A 20,633-nucleotide genomic window follows, 5' to 3' on the forward strand; every position below is an offset into this window, starting at 1 on the left:
TTATAGTAGAGATTAGCTCTGTTGTTTTCTTTGTTGATTTCCTGTCTAGCTGATCTGTGCACTGATGAAAGTGGGCTGTTGAAGTCCCCCATTGCTATTTCATTGGAGTCTGTGTCTCACTTTAAATCGATTGACATTTGTTTTAAATAGCCAGGTGCCCTGACATTGGGTGCATATACATTTATTATAGTCACATCTTCCTGTTGAATTGATCCTTTAATCATTACATGCTGCCCTTCTTTGTCTCCCATAACAGTTTGCGTGAAAGTGTATCTTGCCTGGGGGCCAGCGCTGAGGCTCACTTGGTTAATCCTCTGCCTGTGGCGCCAGCACCCCATATGAGCGCCAGGTTCTAGTCCCTGTTGCTCCTCTTCCAGACCAGCTCTGTGCTGTGGCCCAGGAGGGCAGTGGAGGATGGCCCAAGTGCTTGGGCCCCTGCACCTGCATGTGAGACCAGGAGGAAACACCATGCTCCTGGCTTCAGATCAGCGCAGCACCAGCTGTGGCAGCCACTTTGGGGGTGAAGCAACGGAAGAAAGACCTTTCTCTCTCTCTCTCTCTCACTCTCTCACTGTCTGTAACTCTATCTGTCAAATACAAAAAAAGTGTATTTTGCCTGATATTATGATGGCTACTCCTGCTCTTTTTTTGCTTTCTGTTACCATATCTCTTTAGAGTATTTTTTTTTATCCTTTTGCTTTCAGACCATGTGTATCTTTGTTGGTGTGGTATATTTCTTGTAAGCAGCAAATAGATGCTTCTTGTTTAATTCACTCAGCTAGTATCTTTTTCCTGAAAAGTGAATGTGCTGTAATGATATTTGTTTTGCAACATCAAAAGCAGAGTTAATATCATTTGTTCAGTTATAAACACAGATTGAAATATGCATGTATAAATCACATTTAGACTCAATGTACTGAAAGACACTAGTACATATAAACTGCAATACAAGTAATGTCAAGGCTGAGACCTCTGGTATTTTAGTACTCCCACTCACAGGATTTCAGGTCGAGGTAGCTGAGAATGTTCTGGACCTGTTTCAGGGCCACCTTGCACTTCTCCCCCTGTAGGTGGACAGCATCCATGGTGAGCACCTACTTGGTGAGCCAGATACAGTTCTTGTCAATTTTTAGTTTCCATCAAAGGAAAGAACTTCTCCCTGGGTCTCCGACAGGTTTCCAAGGACACTCCAGACCCCATTGTGCTACAGGTACTCCTTGCTCACAAACAGCTTCCTCTTCTCCAGGGCCGCCTCCACATCAAGGTACGTGATCAGGGTTTGCATTTCAGTCACTGCCCTTCTGCTGGCTTCCCAGATGCAGAGGTTTTTCTTCAAATTTACCTCATCCAGGTGTTCAATCAGACCCTGTGATTCTGTTTTGGATCACAGGTACAATTCAGGAGGATTTTGTGCTTGGAGAAATTCATTTTTTTAATTTCTCTCAATTCTCTTGAGGACTTTTTTCTATTTTTAAAATGGAGTGATTCTGTCCCAGGTTAAACACATAAGTAGTGTCTGCTTCCTCTTCTAAATTCAAATATTTCAATAATTTATTGATATCTTTGAACACCTTCCATCAGTAGTTTCTGATATCTGGGGGTCGCTACACATCTAAAGCATCCAGGTTCATAATCAACCCCAAGCCCATGCATGATAAGTGCCAGCATGACTCATCAATGCACATGCCCATCAGGACTCTGAGCACGGTGCCTAAGGCTTTGTTCACAGTGCACATCACAGAGTTAATATTAGCAACAGATGGATGTACATCCTCTGAAAGTGTCAGTGAAGGCTGTTTTTTTTTTTTTATGTAGTTTTCAATAATCTCTTGCACAGATTGGATTTTGGTTAAAGCATGATACCTTTCTGCAAGGTTGTTGTCTCCCTGGTTTTCACCTGTGTCAGCCTCAGGATGATGTCCTGGATGCTTTCCTAAAATTCATCAGCCACGCAGCTGTCTCTACTATAAAAAGGCACAATCTTCTCTTGCACCAGGGACTGGGCTTCCTTAAAAATATGCTGGATCTTGATGTGGTATGGGTGGTTGCATTCTGTTTAGTTCCTTGAGAAGGCACTTGGTCTCTTGTGCTGCCCTCTTCTGGCCTGCTACATGTCTCCTTTTCCTTCCGTGTCCACAGTCTGTTTCAAAGGTGTTTTGTTCTTGTAATTCTTGTCATCTGACAGACCACTGAAGCTGATGACTTGCCATTCTATGCTTTTTACTTCCTTTTGTATTTCCTGGAGCCTACTAATAGAAGGAGGTTGGTTTCCCATATCTATATGTTGGTTGTGTCATTTCACAAGCACTGTGCCCCTTGCACCTTTGTGCTCAGGCAGGATCTTTTAATTCTGAGAATTTTGGCCATTTACATTCAAGGTTATTATTGATAAGAAACAACGTGGCACTGCTCTTTTTCCATAAATATTCCTATTGTTTGCTTTGGATTCCCTGCATACTTTTACTAGACATTCTGCCTTCACATTGATTCACAATCATGAGTATCTTTCTTTGTTTCTTGCGTAGCACATCCTTAAGCATTTGTAAGGCTGGACGAGTGGTGACAAAATCAATTTCTGTTTTGTAAGGTCTTTATTTCACCTTCGTTTATAAATAGGTGCTTTGTTGGGTATCGTATTTTGGATTGACAGTTTCTTTTAGGACTTGGACCATTTCATTCCATTCTCACCTAGTCTGTTGGGTCTCTGATGAGAAGTCGGCTGTCAGTCTAACTGGAGATCCCCTGAAGTAATCTGGTGTTTCTCTTGTGCACATATCTTTTCTATGTTTTACTGTTGAAAGTTTATCTGTAATGTGTGGTGGTGATCTTTTTTGGTCATGTCTGTTAGGAGTTCTGTGTTCTTCTGTACTTAGATGTCCCTTTCTTTCTCTTAACTAGGGGAGTTTTCTGCTTTTATTTTGCTGAATATGCCTTCTAATTCATTCTCTTTCCACAGCTTCAGGAACTCCTAAGACCCTATGTTAGATCATTTGACTATATCCCATAAATCTCTAACACTACTTTCAATTCTTCTAATTTTTCTTTTTTCTTTTTTCTTTTTTTTTTGTCTGACTTAGATATTGTCAAAGATTTGTTTTCTAGTTTGGATATTCTTTATTCTGCTTCCAAGTCTGTTGTTAAGGATTTCCACTGTATTTTCAATTTGATATATTGAATTCTTTATTTCTAATATTTCAGTTTGATTTCTCTACCTGCCTAGCAAAATTGTTTATCCATGTCTTATATGGATTTCTTTTACCTGTGAACTTTGTTTTTATTGTTTTTGAGTAGTGTTATCATTCTTTTGAATTCTTTTTCAGGCATTTCATCATCTGTTTGTCTTCACATTCTAATACTGAAGTATTGTTGGGTTCTTTTGGGGAATCATCTTCTCCTTATTCATGTTTCTTGTATTTCTGTATTCATTTTTAGGCATATGTGGACCACTTGTTGGTTTTATCTGATGGCTTTTGTCTTTGAAATATGCTTCTGTGGCTTAGTGGAGTTTTTGTTTAGAGTGTGCTGGTCGGGCCAGGGAGCTCCAGTCAGTGCTTGGGGTGATGAAAGAGTATAGGGTATGACATATTCACCAGAAGTTGTTGGCAACATGCTCTAAACTTCCAGAATCATGAGCCAAAGTAAACGTTTTCCTGCTAATGTAGTTCCAACAACACTCTTATTATTTTACTGACTATATATATATATATATATGACATACATATATAGGGACTCTAAATTCATAAGCATACACATGGAGTGACGATAGAATTAAAGTATCAAGTGTTTACATATTTTCTAGGTTAGTTGACTTTAAAATTTTAAAATCCTGTTAAATAAAAATATTAGAAATTCATTAGGATTTTAAATTTTCCTGCAGAGATTCTGCCAGTCTTACCTGATTGTGCTTTTAAGTGTTTTGCAACATAAAATAGGATCCCCTCCATAGCAAGAGGCTGAAACTGTAATTGTATGTGAGTTTTTTTTCGAATTTGAAAGGGAGCAAAAGACATCCAGGATAATTCATCACTTCTGAAAGATGGATCACTTATAGAGAAAGCTGAGGGGAAGGAGAGAGAAAAAACTTTGAGTCATCTGAATTTTTAAAAATATTGTTCATAAATACAGTAAACTGCTTTGTAATTTTTGAATTTTAGAATTTATCTTCCCAAAGTTGCTAGTTGGAGAATATGCCAAGCCCCAACAACTTTGTGAACCTATTGAAATCCTACTATTTGCATGCTTATGTGGTAAGGGAAATTATTGGAAAGTCTTCTGTTCTGGCAATTATGACTTTTTTGATGTACTGTGTGACACAATTCAATTCTACTTTAGATTGCATTATAGAGGCACAAAATATTCGCAGCTGAGATTCTTGGGACTGTCTTACTTTACTAATGTTTTCAGAAAGGTGGTTCAAATAGTGGGAGATGGAAAGCATAACTATGATTATTACTCAAATTCTATACTCCTGATTCAAATATAGGGTATAATTTAGTCAAGATAGACTAAATGAAAAAAAGACATAAATGTCAGTTTACTTGATAATATTTTAAGTCCCTATCTTCAGAAAGTGTTAACTCCTAGTTTTACTTTTTCGTTGTTAAACATGAGAAAAATCCATTTCAATATGAATGAAAGTAGAATCATTATACAGATTTACAATCAGATATTGCTTTTATGTATAACTGAACAGGTGGGAATTAGGAAGAAAAAAGTTCAGCACATTTGGCAGTTTTTATCCTTATGGAATCTATATTCCGTCTTTCTTCTTCATATTATAACAGTGCTTCCTAGAGTATGTGCTGGTTTGTGATACTTCTTGAATAATTAATCATTTAGCATTTTCCCCATTTGGACCAGGCCATGACTAGCTATTTTTCACTTTTAGCTTCATAGATAACTCCTTGGTGCTTATCCAGTAGGTGCCAGCATTTGCTATTGTTCTTTTAAGAGTATATTCTTTCATTTGACTTACTGCAGTTTGCAATGGTAGATATTAAATAACCTGGTAATATGGCTAAGAATGCAAATATCTTAGATGTCACTCTTAGAGGACCTGATTTATTAAAGCTGGGATAAGATCTAGGAAACACAATTTTAATATATAGCCCAGCTATTTCTGACACAGGCATTCTTTGAACATTTTCATAAATTTCATTTTAAGGATGGGTTAAAAAAAAAGTAGGTAGGTATCTTTTTTTAAAAAAAAAAGAAGTATTGTTAATGTGCTATAAACTCATTGTAAGACATTCAAATCATACAGAAGAGTGTAAAGTTAAAAAGTTTTTTATCCTTTAACCCCAGAAACCTCTGTTCATAGTTTATATAGCTTGACTTTTTAAAATGTGCATACAGTTAATGTGTATGTATCTAATGCTTTATTTCACACAAATTGTGTCATAGATAGAAACTGATTAATATACTTGCTCTTTTCGTTCAGTATTTTATGATGGTAATATTATATTTTGCTTCTTGACACTTTTAAATACTTGCTAGTATTTTTTCAAATTTTATTTAATAAATATAAATTTCAAAAGTACAACTTTTGGATTATATCGGCTTTTCCTCCCATAACCTCCCTCCCACCTGTAGCCACCCCATCTCCCGCTCCCTCTTTCATCCCATTCTTCATTAAGATTCATTTTCAATTCTCTTTATATACAGAAGATCAACTTAGTATATACTAAGTAAAGATTTCAACAGACTGCACTCACACAGACACACAAAGTATAGAGTACTGTTTGAGTAGTAGTTTTACCATTAATTCGCATAGTGAGTAGAGTAAGTGCACAGTGACTCCTGTTGTTGATTTGACAATTGACACTCTTACTTATGAACTTGCATGGTATTTTTTAAAAACAATGTTTAATTTTTAGGCTCACTGCAAAGCTGAGTACATAGTACTGAGCGCCCTGCCTGCACATATGCTGCTTGTCCTCCATGAGAGTGGTACATTTATTACAGTTGATGAACATGCACCCGAAGTCCATCATTTACATAGCATTCACTCTGTTAAATGTGATATGTAATCACATGTATTCACTATACAGTATGACACAGAGTACTTTTATTGCTGGAAGAGTCCTCTGTGTTTCAATTATTTGGCCCCCTGCTCCCCTCAGCCTCTGGCAGCCACCAATCTTTTTACTGTCTCAGTTCTACTCTAGATTGCATTTTTGAGAACATATAGTTGAGATCATTAATGTGTAGCATTTTGGTACCCCCCCATCAAAGAAACGTTGTATTAAGGAATGCATTTCATTAGTACAACTCCAGGAATACAGTGATTCTTCCCACCGTGCCCATTCCTATTCTCCACTAAGACCCATTTTCAATTTTATGAACAGAAGACCAACTATTTACTAAATAAAGGGTTCAACAATTTGCACAGAGGAAAAAAAAAAAAACTTCAACAGTCAAGACAAGAGCTGTTCAAAGTCATTGCATCTTGAAGAAAGTTTCACTTTCTTTTAAAACTTAATTAACTTTAAAGAAGCATCCAAGAATGATATATCTTTTGAGAGCACTTAGACATAATTATAATACAACTCTTTGAGGACAGAGGTCTTGCATGGGGAGATAGTGCACAGTGACTCTTGTTAATTTAACAATTAATACTCTTGTGTATGACGTCTGTGATCACCAGAGGCTCTTGACATGAGCTGCCTAGGCTATGGAAACCTTTTGAATCCACAGTCTCCATCAGTATTTAGAGAAGCCCATAAGCAAAGTGGAATTTCTCTCCTCCCTTCAGAGAAAAGTACCTCCCATTCTTTGATGACTACTCCTTTTCACTGGAGTATCACCCACTGAGGTATTTCATGTAGGACTTCTTTTTTTTGCCACAATGTCGGCTTTCCATGCCAGGAATGTTCTTGTGGACTTTTCAGCCAGAACAGAATGCCTTAAGAGCTGATTCTGAGGTCAGAGTGCTATTTAAAGTGATTGTTATTCTATGAGTCTGCTGTGTGGACTGCTTCCCATGTTGGAGGATTCACTCCTTTTTAATTCTATTATTATTACCAGACCCTTAATCCTATCCATATGATAACTTTAACACTTAAGGTGGTATTTTATCACACAGCTTAAGGGGATTTGGGGTCCCATGGCACATTTTTAAATTGTACCCTTAAAAGTCCATAGGAATGTATGCAGAACTATACAGATTTACAGTTACAAACTTCAGTTTGTAGCATTTAAAAAAAAATTTATTTATTTGAGAGGTAGAGTTACAGACAGTGAGAGGGAGGGACAGAGAGAAAGTTCTTCCATCAGTTGGTTCACTCCCCAAATGGCTGCAATGGCTGGAGCTGCACCGATCCGGAGCCAGGAGCTTCTTCCAGGTCTCCCATGTGGGTGCAGGGGCCCAAGGACTTGGGCCATCTTCTGCTTTCTCAGGCCATAGCAGAGAGTTGGATGGGAAGAGGAGCAGCCGGGACTAGAACTGGCACCCATATGGGATGCCAGCACCACAGGTGGAGGATTAACCTACTGCACCACAGCGCCAGCCCCTGTAGCATTTTCAAGTTGGCTTCTTTGACTTTGTAATACAGTTTTAAATTCTCATGTTTTTCTCAAGGCTTAATAGATTATTTCTTTTTAGTGCAGAATAAGACTCCATTGTTTGTATATGTCACTCTGTGTTCATTCAGCTACTGAAGGGACCTCTTATTCTTTCCAATTATGTGTAAAACTGCCATAAGCATATGTACAGACATTTGTGTGGACACTAGTTTTCCGTTAACTTGAGAAATACCAAGGAACACAATTGCTGTACCGGATGGTAAAAATGTATAATTTTATAAGAAATTGCTCCATTATCTTGGAAAATGGCCATGATATTTTACATTCTTACCAGTAATGAATGAGAGTTCCTGTTGTTCCATGCCCTTGCTAGTTTTTGATGATGTCAGTGTTTGGATTTTAGCCATTCTAACAAGTGTCCTGTGGCATCTCATTTTAATCATTTTAATTTGTAATTCTCTAATTTAGTCATAGGACGTTGAGCATCTTCCGATAGTTGTTTGCTATCTGGAAATCTGGTGAAGTGTCTAATTTTTGCCTTTTTTTTTTTTAACCAATTTGGTTAAAAAAAAAAAACCAACATTGTATATTGGTGAAATGGCTCATCTTTCCACTCAGTTTATAGTCATTATCTGTAGTCCCATTAAACTAGCGTCTTTTTACTCATTAAATTTTTTATTCTGTGAAGTCTTAGACTTCTTAGGGTAATATAAATTCAAAATATCTCAAAAACTAAAAAGAGTAAAAGGGTGGAGGGTGAGGGGAAGGAGGAAGGGAATATCATTATGTTCTTAGACTTGTATCTACAAATCATTAAATTAATTAAAACAAATGAAGATATTGTAAAATTTTTGAAATTTTTTACTGATGAGTTTAAAAAAGTTCTTTGTATGTCATGGATAAGAGTCCTCTAACAGATATATCATTTGCAAATACTTTCTCCCAGTCTGAAGCTTATATTTTTATTCTCTTGAAGTTTATAAATCTAAGAAATCTAATTCATCAGTTTTTTGCTGTTTTACCTAAAAATTCATCATCAAAATCAAGGTCATCTAGATTTTCTCTCTTGGTCTCTCCTAGTTTTATAGTTTTCCATTTACGTTTAGATCACTTAGAATTTATTTTTGTGGAAGAGTTAAGGCCTATGTCTAGATTTATGCTTTCTCTTTTCTCATGAGCCTGTCCAGTTCTTCCATCATTTGTTGAAAATACTGTCCTTTCACCATTATATTTTGTCAAAGATTGGTTGACTATACTTGTGTGGGCATAGTATTTTTTTTTTTAACAAAAGACTTATTTATTTATTAGAGAAAGAGAAAGATCTTCCATCTACTGGTTCACTCCCCAAATGGCTGGAGCTGGGCTGATCGAAAGCCAGGAGCTTCTTCCAGTTCTCCCATGTGGGTTCAGGGGTCCAAGGACCTGGACTATCATCTGCTTTCTCAGGCACATTAACAGGGAGCTGGATTGGAAGTAGAGCAGCTGAGACTTGAACTGGCACCCATATGGGATGCCGGCACTTTAGGTGGTGGCTTTACCTGCTATGCCACAGTGCTGGCCCTAGTGGGCATAGTATTTTATAGAATGAATGTAGGATAATTTCCTTAGCAGTCCCTTCACTGAAGGGCAAGTAGGCTATTTCCAATCATACCCCTTTTCTCTTGGTTCCCATATTATCTGTCTACATGTGCCCCTGGCTTCTAGAGTTTATGATTATTGTTCTTTCCATTGATGTTTGTTTTGGCTATTTCAGTCTCTCAAAATTAACATGTTTGAAATTGTTCTTCAGGGGACTGGTGCTGTGGTGTAGTAGGCTAAGCCTCCATCAGCAGTGCTGGCATCCCATATGAGTCCCAGCTGCTCCTCTTCTGATCCAGTTCTTTGCTTATAGCTTGGGAAAGCAGTAGAAGATGGCCCAAGTGCTTGCACCCCTACACCCACGTAGGAGACCCAGAGAAGCTCCTGGCTTTGGATTGGCCCAGCTTTGCTGTTGGGGACATTTGGGGAGTGAACCAACAGATGGAAGAAGACCTTTCTCTCTGTCTGTAATTCTACCTTTCAAATAAAAAAGAAAATTGAATAAAAAAACTCTAAAAATGTACTTCAGAAAGATTTTTTGGGCCGGCGCCGCGGCTCACTAGGCTAATCCTCCGCCTTGCGGCGCCGGCACACCGGGTTCTAGTCCCGGTCGGGGCACCGATCCTGTCCCGGTTGCCCCTCTTCCAGGCCAGCTCTCTGCTGTGGCCAGGGAGTGCAGTGGAGGATGGCCCAAGTGCTTGGGCCCTGCACCCCATGGGAGACCAGGAGAAGCACCTGGCTCCTGCCATCGGATCAGCGCGGTGCGCCGGCCGCAGCGCGCTACCACGGCGGCCACTGGAGGGTGAACCAACGGCAAAAGGAAGACCTTTCTCTCTGTCTCTCTCTCACTGTCCACTCTGCCTCTCAAAAAAAAAAAAAGAAAAAAGAAAAAAAAGATTTTTTGCAGCCTTCTTCATATCCATAAATGGTTCTGCCACCCATTCAAGTCTCCTACAGAAACCTAACTTTATCCTTTCCAAAATTTCCTGTACATTTTCTAGTCCAATGCATTAATAAGTTTTATAGAGTAATCTACATGATATATTTCATACATATACCCAGCTTTCCATTTCCATTGTCACTGTCCAAGTTGAGGCCACTATCATCACTTGATTAGATCCCAGCAATACATTCCTGATGGATATTTTACTTCTTGTCTTACACCCTTTTAATGCACTTCATGTAACTACAAGAGGTATATTTTTAAAATGTGGATTCATACCTTTATTTAAATACTTTAGGGATTTTACTTAAAATCAAATGCAAATTCTTTATCATAGCCTCTGAGGCCTTTTAAGTTCTAGTCACCTATTCAAGTATATAATATACATAAGGTGCCCTGCACAATGAGGGTAGGGAGAAGTAGGGTGCTGCTCATATTGCAAGCTATAAGAATACTTTTCCCTGGAGATGTTCAGTGAATGACATTCCTGGAAATTTGGTGGCCCCTGTCTATATTTCTTTGGTCTTTTAGCTCCAAATACACTGCCTCCTTTTACTTCTGGGTATGCTACAGTTTTATTTCCTAGGATCAATTAGATCATAATTTATTTAAACACTCCCATATTGAAAGACACTTGAATTGCTTTTAATTTTATTTTAATTAACTAATATTGCTACAGTGGGTACACCTTGTTGTATCTTTATAAATATGCAAGAAAGTTTCTTGTGCATAAAAATGAGAAGTGGAATCTCACTTTGATCATCTATGTGCATTTTTAGATTTGATAGATGCCACCAAATTACTCTCCTCAGTGTCTGTACTAGTTATTATCCAACAACAGTAAATGTTAGATTATGCTTATCTATGTCATCCCTCACTCTTGAAATTACTATAATTTTAAACTTTTTGCAATCTTGGATAATTTGATTTTAGTTTGCATTTTGCTGATAATAAGTGAAGTTGATTTGGTTTGAATGTAAACTATTTGGATTTTTCCTTGATTTCTGTGTTCATGTCTATTTTTTCTATTGGATTGGCAACTTTAAAAATGTGTGCTGGATCCTAATCCTTTCTAATTATATGAGAGGACTTCTAAAAGTTTGGAGATGGAATTAAAAAATAAAAATAAAAAAATAGGATATTTACAGGCAGTTGTTTGATCTCGCTTAAGGTTCCAGTTAGGACATTTGCATACCACATCAGAGTACCCGAATTCAGTTCCTGGCTCTGCCTCCCTGTTAGTGTGGGCCCTGGGAGATAGTGATGATGGCTCAAGTGATTGGATTCCAGGTATCCATATGGCAGAGAGACCTAGTTTGAATTTTGAGCTCCTGGTTTCAGCACTCCACTCCCTCCCTGACCACTGTGGGCATTTGGGGAAGTGAACCAGCAAAGGGAGCTCACATTCAGTCTGTTTTTGCTTCTCTCTGCCTGTCAAATGATGGAGGGCAGGAGGAGGGAGGAAGGGAATGTTTTTTATGTTCTTAGAATTGTATCTACAAAGCACATTGAATCTGTGAAAAGCTAATTAAAACTTCGAATACATAAATTCCATCAATGTCAAGACATTTTATAAAAAGTAGTATGTGTAATTTCATCCATCCCTAACAAGCTGAGGGCCTTGAGAATTTAACCAGGTCAGTGTAGTCATTTTTTCCCACTATTAACTGATATTTTAAAAAAAGTTTAAATGTCCTCCAAGGAAATCAGCTTAAAAATGAATAAACCATTTTAAGAAGGGTGAGATGTTGAAATTATACATATTTTTCATCATACACATTTTCCATGAAATTTTTAAGAACTCATATTTTGCAAGTAAATCCTCTTTTTAGTTTGATTATGTTTTGTTTTTCAGATATTTAACTTTTTATTTAGCAAAATTCTCGTTTTTTTATGATTTGTTGTCTCCTATTTTTAAGATTATTTATTTGAAAGGTAGAGTTATAGAGAAAGAGGGTGAGAGAGATGTTCTGCTCACTGATTCACCCTCCAAATGGCTACAATAGCCAGAGCTGGGCTGATCTGAAGCCAGGAGCTTCTTCTGGGTCTCCCATGTGGGTGCAGGGGTCTAAGTACCTGGGCCATCTTCCACTGCTTTCCCAGACACCTTAGCAGGGAGTTGGATAGAACTAGTGCCCATATGGGATGCTGGAGCCACAGGCAGCTGCTTTACTCACTATACCACAGCACAGGCCCCTGTTGTCTACTATTTTGAAAAGTCTTACGCATTCCATAATATAAAGCTTCCTGTATTTTTCATATTATATATTTATGTTTCTTTATGGGCATCTTACTGTGAATGTTGTGAGGTAGAAAGCAAGCTTCAGGTTATAAGTAGATAGCTAATATTTCAAAAATTAATGAATAACTTGTACTTTTAATCTATAATATATGCTTTTAACATCTTAAAAATAACCTTTACCTTCTCCCTTTTGAGAAAGAGTTTCTGGAAAGTATTGCTCAGAATAAATGATATATATAGAAAAAACTTATCAGACTAAGTTTTTTGATGGTGTCTATCTGGCTTTACCTTGGCTAGACTGAATATCTGGGAGAGGGTTCAGGAATGGGAGAGGCCAGTCAAGACCAACATGTTCCTAAGCAGATGGGGTTCTGGGATTGTGCCTCATGAGGAAGTTTCAGCTGAAACTATTGTTAATACTGGATCAGCAAGAGAACTGAGAATTGTTTGTGTACATGTGAGCTAACTGTGAAACAAATAACCTCCTAGCTAGTGCTTTTCCCAAGTTGTGATGAGTATGAAACAGTATATAAAGGCCACTGAACTAAATGCCGCAAGAAATGGATTTTATCGTTAGCTCTAACGATTTGAGAAGATGCTCAATGATTATTGATTTCTTTATATAATGAGACAGGCTTTAACTTTTTATTTCAGTACTCAGTCATAGAAAATACTGAATTAGAGTACATGTCCCATAGTTTCTTTATCCAGTCTACTGTTGATGGGCATTTGGGTTGGTTCCAGGTCTTAGCTATTGTGAATTGAGCTGCAATAAACATTAATGTGCAGATGGCTTTTTTATTTGCCAATTTAATTTCTTTTGGGTAAATTCCAAGGAGTGGGATGGCTGGGTTGAATGGTAGGGTTATGTTCAGGTTTCTGAGGAATCTCCAGACAGACTTCCATAGTGGCTTAACCAGTTTACATTCCCACCAACAGTGGATTAGAGTCCCTTTCTCCCCACATCCTCTCCAGCATCTGTTGTTGGTTGATTTCAGAATGTGGGCCATTCTAACCAGGGTGAGGTGAAACCTCATTGTGGTTTTGATTTGCATTTCTCTGATTGCTAGTGATCTTGAACATTTTTTCATGTGCCTGTTGGCCATTTGGATTTCCTCTTTGGAAAGATGTCTGTTGAGGTCTTTGGCCCATCTCTTAAGTGGATTGTTTGTTTTGATGTTGTGGAGTTTCTTGATTTCTTTGTAGATTCTGGTTATCAACCCTTTATCTGTTGCATAGTTTGCAAATATTTTTTCCCATTCTGTCGGTTTCCTATTCACTTTCCTGACTGTTTCTTTTGAAGTACAGAAACTTCTCAATTTGATGCAATCCCAATAGTTAATTTTGGCTTTGACTGCCTGTGCTCCTGGGGTATTTTCCAAGAAGTCTTTACCTGTGCCTATATCTTGCAGGGTTTCTCCAATGCTCTCTAATAATTTGATGGTGTCTGGTCATAGATTTAAGTTTTTGATCCATGTTGAGTGGATTTTTGTGTAAGGTGAAAGGCAGGGATCTTACTTCATGATTCTGCACGTGGAAATCCAGTTTTCCCAGCACCGTTTATTGAATAGACTGTCTTTATTCCAGGAATTGGTTTTGGATCTTTGATCAAATATAAGTTGGCTGTAGATGTTTGGGTTGATTTCTGGTATTTCTATTCTGTTCCATTGGTCTATCCATCTGTTTCTGTACCAGTACCATGCTGTTTTGATAACTACTGCCCTGTAGTATGTCCTGAAATCTACTATTGTGATGCCTCCAGCTTTGTTTTTGTTGCACAAGATTAATTTAGTTATTTGAGGTCTCCTGTGTCTCCATATGAATTTCAGCATCATTTTTCCCAGATCTGATAAGAATGTCTTTGGTATTTTGATTGGTATTGCATTGAATGTATAAATTGCTTTTGGGAGAATGGACATTTTGATGATGTTGATTCTTCCAATCCATGATCATGGAAGATTCCTCCATTTTTTGGTATCCTCTTCTATTTCTTTCTTTAAGGTTTTGTAATTTTCATCGTAGAGATCTTTAACGTCCTTGGTTAAGTTTATTCCAAGGTATTTGATTGTTTTTGTAGCTATTGAGAATGGGATTGATCTTAGAAGTTCTTCCTCAGCCGTGGCATTGCCTATGTATACAAAGGCTGTTGATTTTTGTGCATTGATTTTATATCCTGCTACTTTGCCAAACTCTTCTATGAGTTCCAATAGTCTCTTAGAAGAGCTCTTTGGGTCTCCTAAATAAAGAATCATATCGTCTGCAAAGAGGGATAGTTTGAGTTCTTCCTTCCCAATTGGTATCCCTTTAATTATACAGCAGTCAAAAACAATGAAACCCAGTCATTTGCAACAAGATGGAACAATCTGGAAAGCATCATGCTAAGTGAATTAAGCCAGTCCCAAAGAAACAAATATCATTTGTTTCCCCTGATTGGTGACAACTAACTGAGCACCAAAGGGTAACCTGTGGAAGTGTAATGGACACTATGAGAAATAGTGACTTGATCAGCTATGGTGCTGACTGTCGATGTACAATGTAACACTTTATCCATTTTAGTATTTTTTTTTTGTAAACTCTGTAATTAACACACAATTATTCTGAGGTGTCTAAATCTTAACTGAAAAGCGATCCTGGTTAAATATAAGAATGAGAAAAGGAGAGGGAGGAGATGTATAATAGGGGACATGCTCAATTGGATTTGCCCCAAATGATGGAGTTAGAAAAGTGCCAGGGGATTCCAATACAATCCCATCAAGGTGGCATGTACCAATGCCATCTCACCAGCCCAGGTGATCAATTTCAGCTCACAACTGATCACACTGATAGGCCTAAGAGTCAAAGGGATCACACAAGCAAGATTAATGTCTGCTAATACTAACTGATTAAAAAAAAAGGGGGGGGGGAGAGAAGGATCCAACATGGGAAGGGGGAGACACAGCAGACTCATAGAATGACAGATGTCCTAAATAGCACTCTGGCCTCAGAATCAGCCCTTAAGGCAATTGGATCTGGCTGAAGAACCTATGAGAGTATTTTAGGCATGGAAAGCCAAGACACGCTGGGGAAAAAAAAATAATAATAAGAAGAAGACCTAAATGAAGGATCTCAGCAAGTGTGATCCCAGAGGAAAGAACGGGGCCATCAAAGTAGGAGGTGCCTTTCTCTGAAGGGAGGAGAGAACTTCCACTTTGACTATGGCCTTGTCGGAATGGGATCTAAGACGGCGAACCCTAAAGGCTTCCATAGCCTCGGCAACTCATGGCTAGAGCCTAGGGAGATTACTGATGCCATAAACAAGAGTGTTAAATTGTTAAAACAACATCAGGAGTCACTGTGTACTTACGTCCCATGTGGGATCTGTCCTTAATAGGTTGTTGAAGGTGAAGTAATGATATTGCTAGTACTGAAACTATTCTTACACTTTGTGGTTATGTGTGGGTGCAAACTGATGAAATCTTTACTTAGTATATACTGAAGTGATCTCCTGTATATAAAGATAATTGAAAATGAAAAAAAAAAAACTTGGTTTTTTTAAATTGGAAATTACATAGAAAAATAATTTTTTTTTAATTATTTTGCAGAATCTCGGTCATTAATGTGATGTACACTGTTATTTAATGCCATAACTAGTACTCCAACAGTATTTTTGTCACTTTGCGTTGCTATGGGAGAGCAAACTGTTGAAATCTATATATATACTAAACTGATTTTCTATATATAAAGAGAATTGAAAATGAATCTTGATGTGAATGGAAGGGGAGAGAGAATGGGAAAGGGGAGGGTTGCAGGGGGGGGGGAGTTGTCGGGGGGGAAGCCTTTGTAATCCATAAGCTGTGCTTTGGAAATTTTTATTCACTAAATAAAAAAAAAAAAGAAAATACTGAATTAAATTTTCTAATATATGCTAAGTATTGGTGCAAGAACCTACATTTTTATTTACAAGGCTTCAAGGATATACTAGAATAGGAAAATGACTAAGTTCTATATGATTAAGATGTTTCTTTCAGGATTAAAAAATGCCAAGAGAAGAATTGGGTTGGATATACCAGCAGCTTAGTCACAAGATATTTAGTCATCGACATATCGTTTCTTGTTTGCCCAGTAACTCCTAGAAAGGATCAGTTTGTGATGAAAATATTCCATATGTATTTTGAAACCATAAACTGTTTCCTGATAGGCTATCTATCTTCCAGACTCACTGACCATTGACAGACCTGTCTCTGTCATTATAGGCAAAGGTTTGTGCTGGCACTTTAACAAGGTTCCTAGAAGTAGAATTAAAGCTGCTTCTTGTGACACTGGTTTCCCATATGGGTATCTATTAGAGTTCCAGGTGCTCCACTTCTGACCCAACTCCCTGCTAATGCGCCTGGGGAAGCAGAAGATTATGGCCCAAGTAATGGGCCAGTGCCCCTGCATGGGAGACCCGGATGATGCTCCTGGTTTGGCTGGCCTAGTCTTGGCCTTTGTGGCCATTTAGGGAGCAACCAGCAGATGGAGTATGTTCATATTCTCTCTGTCTCTCTCTTTCTCTATAACTCTGCCTTTCAAATAAATCTGTAAAAAAAAAAAAAAAAAAACTGCCTGTTACAAAATGATCTGTTAAATGTTGCTATGTACTAGAGAGAAAAAAACAGGGAAAACAGAAACGGGTGTATGCATATGGAGGCATTAACGACCTTACTAGAAGATTAAGAAGGGGTGAGGCTTTGGGGATCAGATCACTTGTCAAGAACTGTGTAGGATCTGAGACTTCCTGGTAGCAAGCTGACTTACTAGCTTACCACATTTTCACTGATGACAGCAGAAGACATAAACTGTGACAGAGACAAAGGATTGTTTATTCTAGCATTAGCAGCAGACAGCACATTTTTTAGTCAGTTCTATGAGTCCAAATTCTCTCAGGAAAATGCAAAAGGAGCCAGATGATACATATATAGTAGGTTCCTTGGGGAGGAAATGTGAGGTCAGAGATCTAAATTTGTGGGCCGGCACTGTAGCTCACTTGGTTAATCCTCCGCCTGCGGCACTGGCATCCCATATGAGCGCCGGGTTCTAGTCTAAGTTGCTCCTCTTCCAGTCCAGCTCTCTGCTGTGGCCCAGGAGGGCAGTGGAGGATGGTCCAAGTGTTTGGGCTCCTGCACCCGCATGGGAGACCAGGAGGGAGCACCTGGCTCCTGGCTTTGGATTGGTGCAGCGCCGGCCGTAACGGCCATTTGGGGAGTGAACTAACAGAAGGAAGACCTTTCTATCTCTATCTATCTCTCTCTCTCTCTCACTGTCAAAAAAAAAAAATTGCTATCATGGGAATCATCATGTCTGATCTTTGTTTCAAATGATGACAGCATCTCTGTCTTCCAAGACAGTAAACTGATCTTTGCTCTAACAGAAGGCATTATCTCTGTCTTATACGAATATGTTCTGTACAATTATAGATGGAAAGATATTTCAGAGGAAACGTAGCCAGTACCTCCACTCAAAATTGTGTATTAACATGAAAGATTAATAGAAAATCTCTAAACATGGATGGCTTTAATAGCCATCGTTGGAAATCATTGAACAAAGAAGTGTCATGAACTGACTTGAGTTTTACAACATCACTTTGTTTACTACGCAAATGCAAGGATGTCTCCTTAACCAGATATCACCATAATGCTGATAAAAGATGATGACTTAGACAAGGGAATTAGCAATGAAGGTAGTGAAAAGTGGTCATATTTCAAATATTTTTTCAGATAGAGTTGACAAGATTTACTGAAAGATCACATATGGCTAAGAAAAGGAGTCAAGGATAATGGCAAAATTTTTGTTATGAGAAACTGGAAGGACGATGCCATTAACTAAAAGGAGAAACATTAAGAATTTTTTTTTTTGACAATGTGGAGCTTAGGTTGGTTATATTTGAGATGCAGTTTAGACTTTCAGGGTGGGTATAGCTAGATAGACTGATGTATAGACTGAAATATGGTAATTGATAGCTCAAGTGGCAGGAATCAGGAATATATAAGATTTAACCAATACGACCCACTTTATACAACAGACATACAGAACATTGCATGTAACTTTCCCAATGCACATTTTTCTCACAAAAACAAAAGTATATCCAAATATTTACTAGATCCTGGGCCATCAAATCATAGTAAATCAAGGGATTGCTATTATAGTGACCTTTATAGAGTTGTGCAGACATGGTTCAAAAGAAAGACAAGTTAACTCTGCCCATCAATCACAGACAGTGACTGGTTTGGTTTTGGTTTTTTAGTCTATGCCATGTTTGTGTCTGAGTTAATCTTTGACATGTTTTAAATGTTCATTTGGTCCAATAGAAACAATGGTAATTTGTATTGCTAGTGCCTATAAGATGTACATAATTGGAGCTGACTGCAACACTGGCATCCAATATGGGTGCCGGTTCAAGACCTGGCTGTTACACTTCCCATTCAGCTTCCTTCTAATGTGCCCGGGAAAGCAGGAGCAGGGAAGATGGCCCAAGTCCTTGGGAGACGTGGAAGAAGCTCTTGGATACTGCCTTGGGGCTGGCCCAGGTCTGGCTGTTGTGGCCATCTGGGGAGTGAACCAGTAGATGGAAGATGTCTGTCTCTGTAACTCAGCCTTTCAAATAAATAAAAATAGATCTATTTTTAAAAAAAGTAGTACATATAGTAATTTTTAACAATTCACTTTGAGATAATTAGAAGGTTTTAGAAAATCTGCCGTAGTAAAAGTCCCACATCTTTTCCATCCAGACTCCAGTTTCTATTTTGTTGCATTTTCCTCTCCTAACTCCCCCACACATTAGATTTTCCCCTGAACCTTTTAAGAGCAAACTAGAGTCAATATTTTCTAAGTGTTCCAGGGGATAGTTCCCTCAAATGAGGATATTCTCCAATATGATCAGCACACAAACCTCCACATCATTACATCAATACTGATACACCACTAATGATCCAACTCACAGGCCTGACTCAAGTTTCAACTGTGCCTGAAGGCCTGTTTGGCATTGCTGATCCAGAGTGGCCTATAGGAACGTGTGTTGGATTTGTCATGTTTCTTCAGATCCCTTCAGTCTGGAACAGGTCCTCTGTCTTATCTGTTTCCTTCAATTTTTAAGATGCCCCATATTCAGTGGAATGTTCCTCAGCTTAGACCCATCTGATGTTTCCACGCAGTCGTATTCAAATCTTGTAACCTTCGGAAAAATGATACTGTGCATATCAAGAGGTACACACTGCAGACCTGGTGATATTAACCTTGACCATATTTGTGTTTGCCAAGTTTCTTTAAATTCTTTTATTAAATTCTCCATGTTCCTTCGTAGTTAACTTGTACTTTGCAGGAAGATATTTCAAGATTACGTCTGTGTTCTGATCCTTAGCTACCCTCCACCTACCAGCACATTAACGTTCCCTGTTGACTTTGGGGGAAATCAAGCATCTTTTGAAATGCTTGCCACATGTTAAATTCCTATTTACAACAGTCCTTTTACATTTTTTTGTCAGAATTGTACTAATAAATAGATGCTCAAAAGATCCTTTCTTGGAGCTGGCACTATGGTGCGGCAGGTTAAAGCCCTGGCTTGCAGTGCCTGCGTGGGCGCAGGTTCGAGTCCTGGCTCCTCCACTTCCAATCCCGCTCTCTGCTATAGGCTGGGAGAGCAGCGGAGGATATCCCAAGTTCTTGGGCCCCTGCACCCATGTGGGCGACCTGGAACAAGCTCCTGGCTCCTGGCTTTGGATCGGCTCAGCTCCAGCCTCTGCGGTCATTTAGGGAGTGAACCAGTGGATGGAAGACCTCTCTGTCTCTACCTCTCTCTGTATTTCAAGTAAATAAAAAATATTTTTAATAAATCATTTCTCTATTCCCTTCCTCAGGTTCATTATGCTTATTCAGTGTATTATAATCTATTATTATCATGATTCTGTTTTTAAGATTCTCTCTGATATGGCCAATTGGGAACCTTCAACCTAGTCCTGTATCCTTTTGTCTTAGGTAGTTTTCCTAGGAAACAGACTGCCAGAACTTTGTGTATGGTGGATTCATTGGACAACGCTCTTGTAAACAACACTTGTTAGAGAGTGAAGGCAGCAGGAAAGAGAATTTGGTAGCCAACTTTACACAGAGCTCTGGAGCAGATAACCCTTCAAAATTATTTATAATAGAGGCAAGGTGTTGCCTTGGAAACACTTCCTTTTCCTGTCACCTACACATCAAAGTGGATTCAGGAGTCACCTGAGAGGAGGTATAACCTTGGATAAGGCAGCTCCCTTCAGTGGGGAGGGACTTAGCTTTGCATTCTCTGCAGGCTATATTGCCTATAGTTGACAGAATGAACACCTAAATTATAAA

At 38.5% G+C, this 20,633-nt stretch overlaps 1 protein-coding gene and 1 pseudogene across 1 annotated transcript in view; both read right to left on the minus strand.

The window, feature by feature from the left end:
• The window catches only part of EYS (eyes shut homolog), a 1,789,541-nt gene that overhangs the window by 14,307 nt on the left and 1,754,601 nt on the right, over positions 1-20,633 (minus strand). Inside the window, 1 exon segment of the mRNA XM_062187220.1 lies at positions 3,896-4,057. Coding sequence (XP_062043204.1) covers positions 3,896-4,057 — 162 coding nt within the window.
• On the minus strand, positions 981-2,839 carry LOC133756347 (BAG family molecular chaperone regulator 5-like; annotated as a pseudogene).

Source organism: Lepus europaeus, chromosome 3, assembly GCF_033115175.1.
Source record: "Lepus europaeus isolate LE1 chromosome 3, mLepTim1.pri, whole genome shotgun sequence".
Classification (NCBI taxonomy): Eukaryota; Metazoa; Chordata; class Mammalia; order Lagomorpha; family Leporidae; genus Lepus; species Lepus europaeus.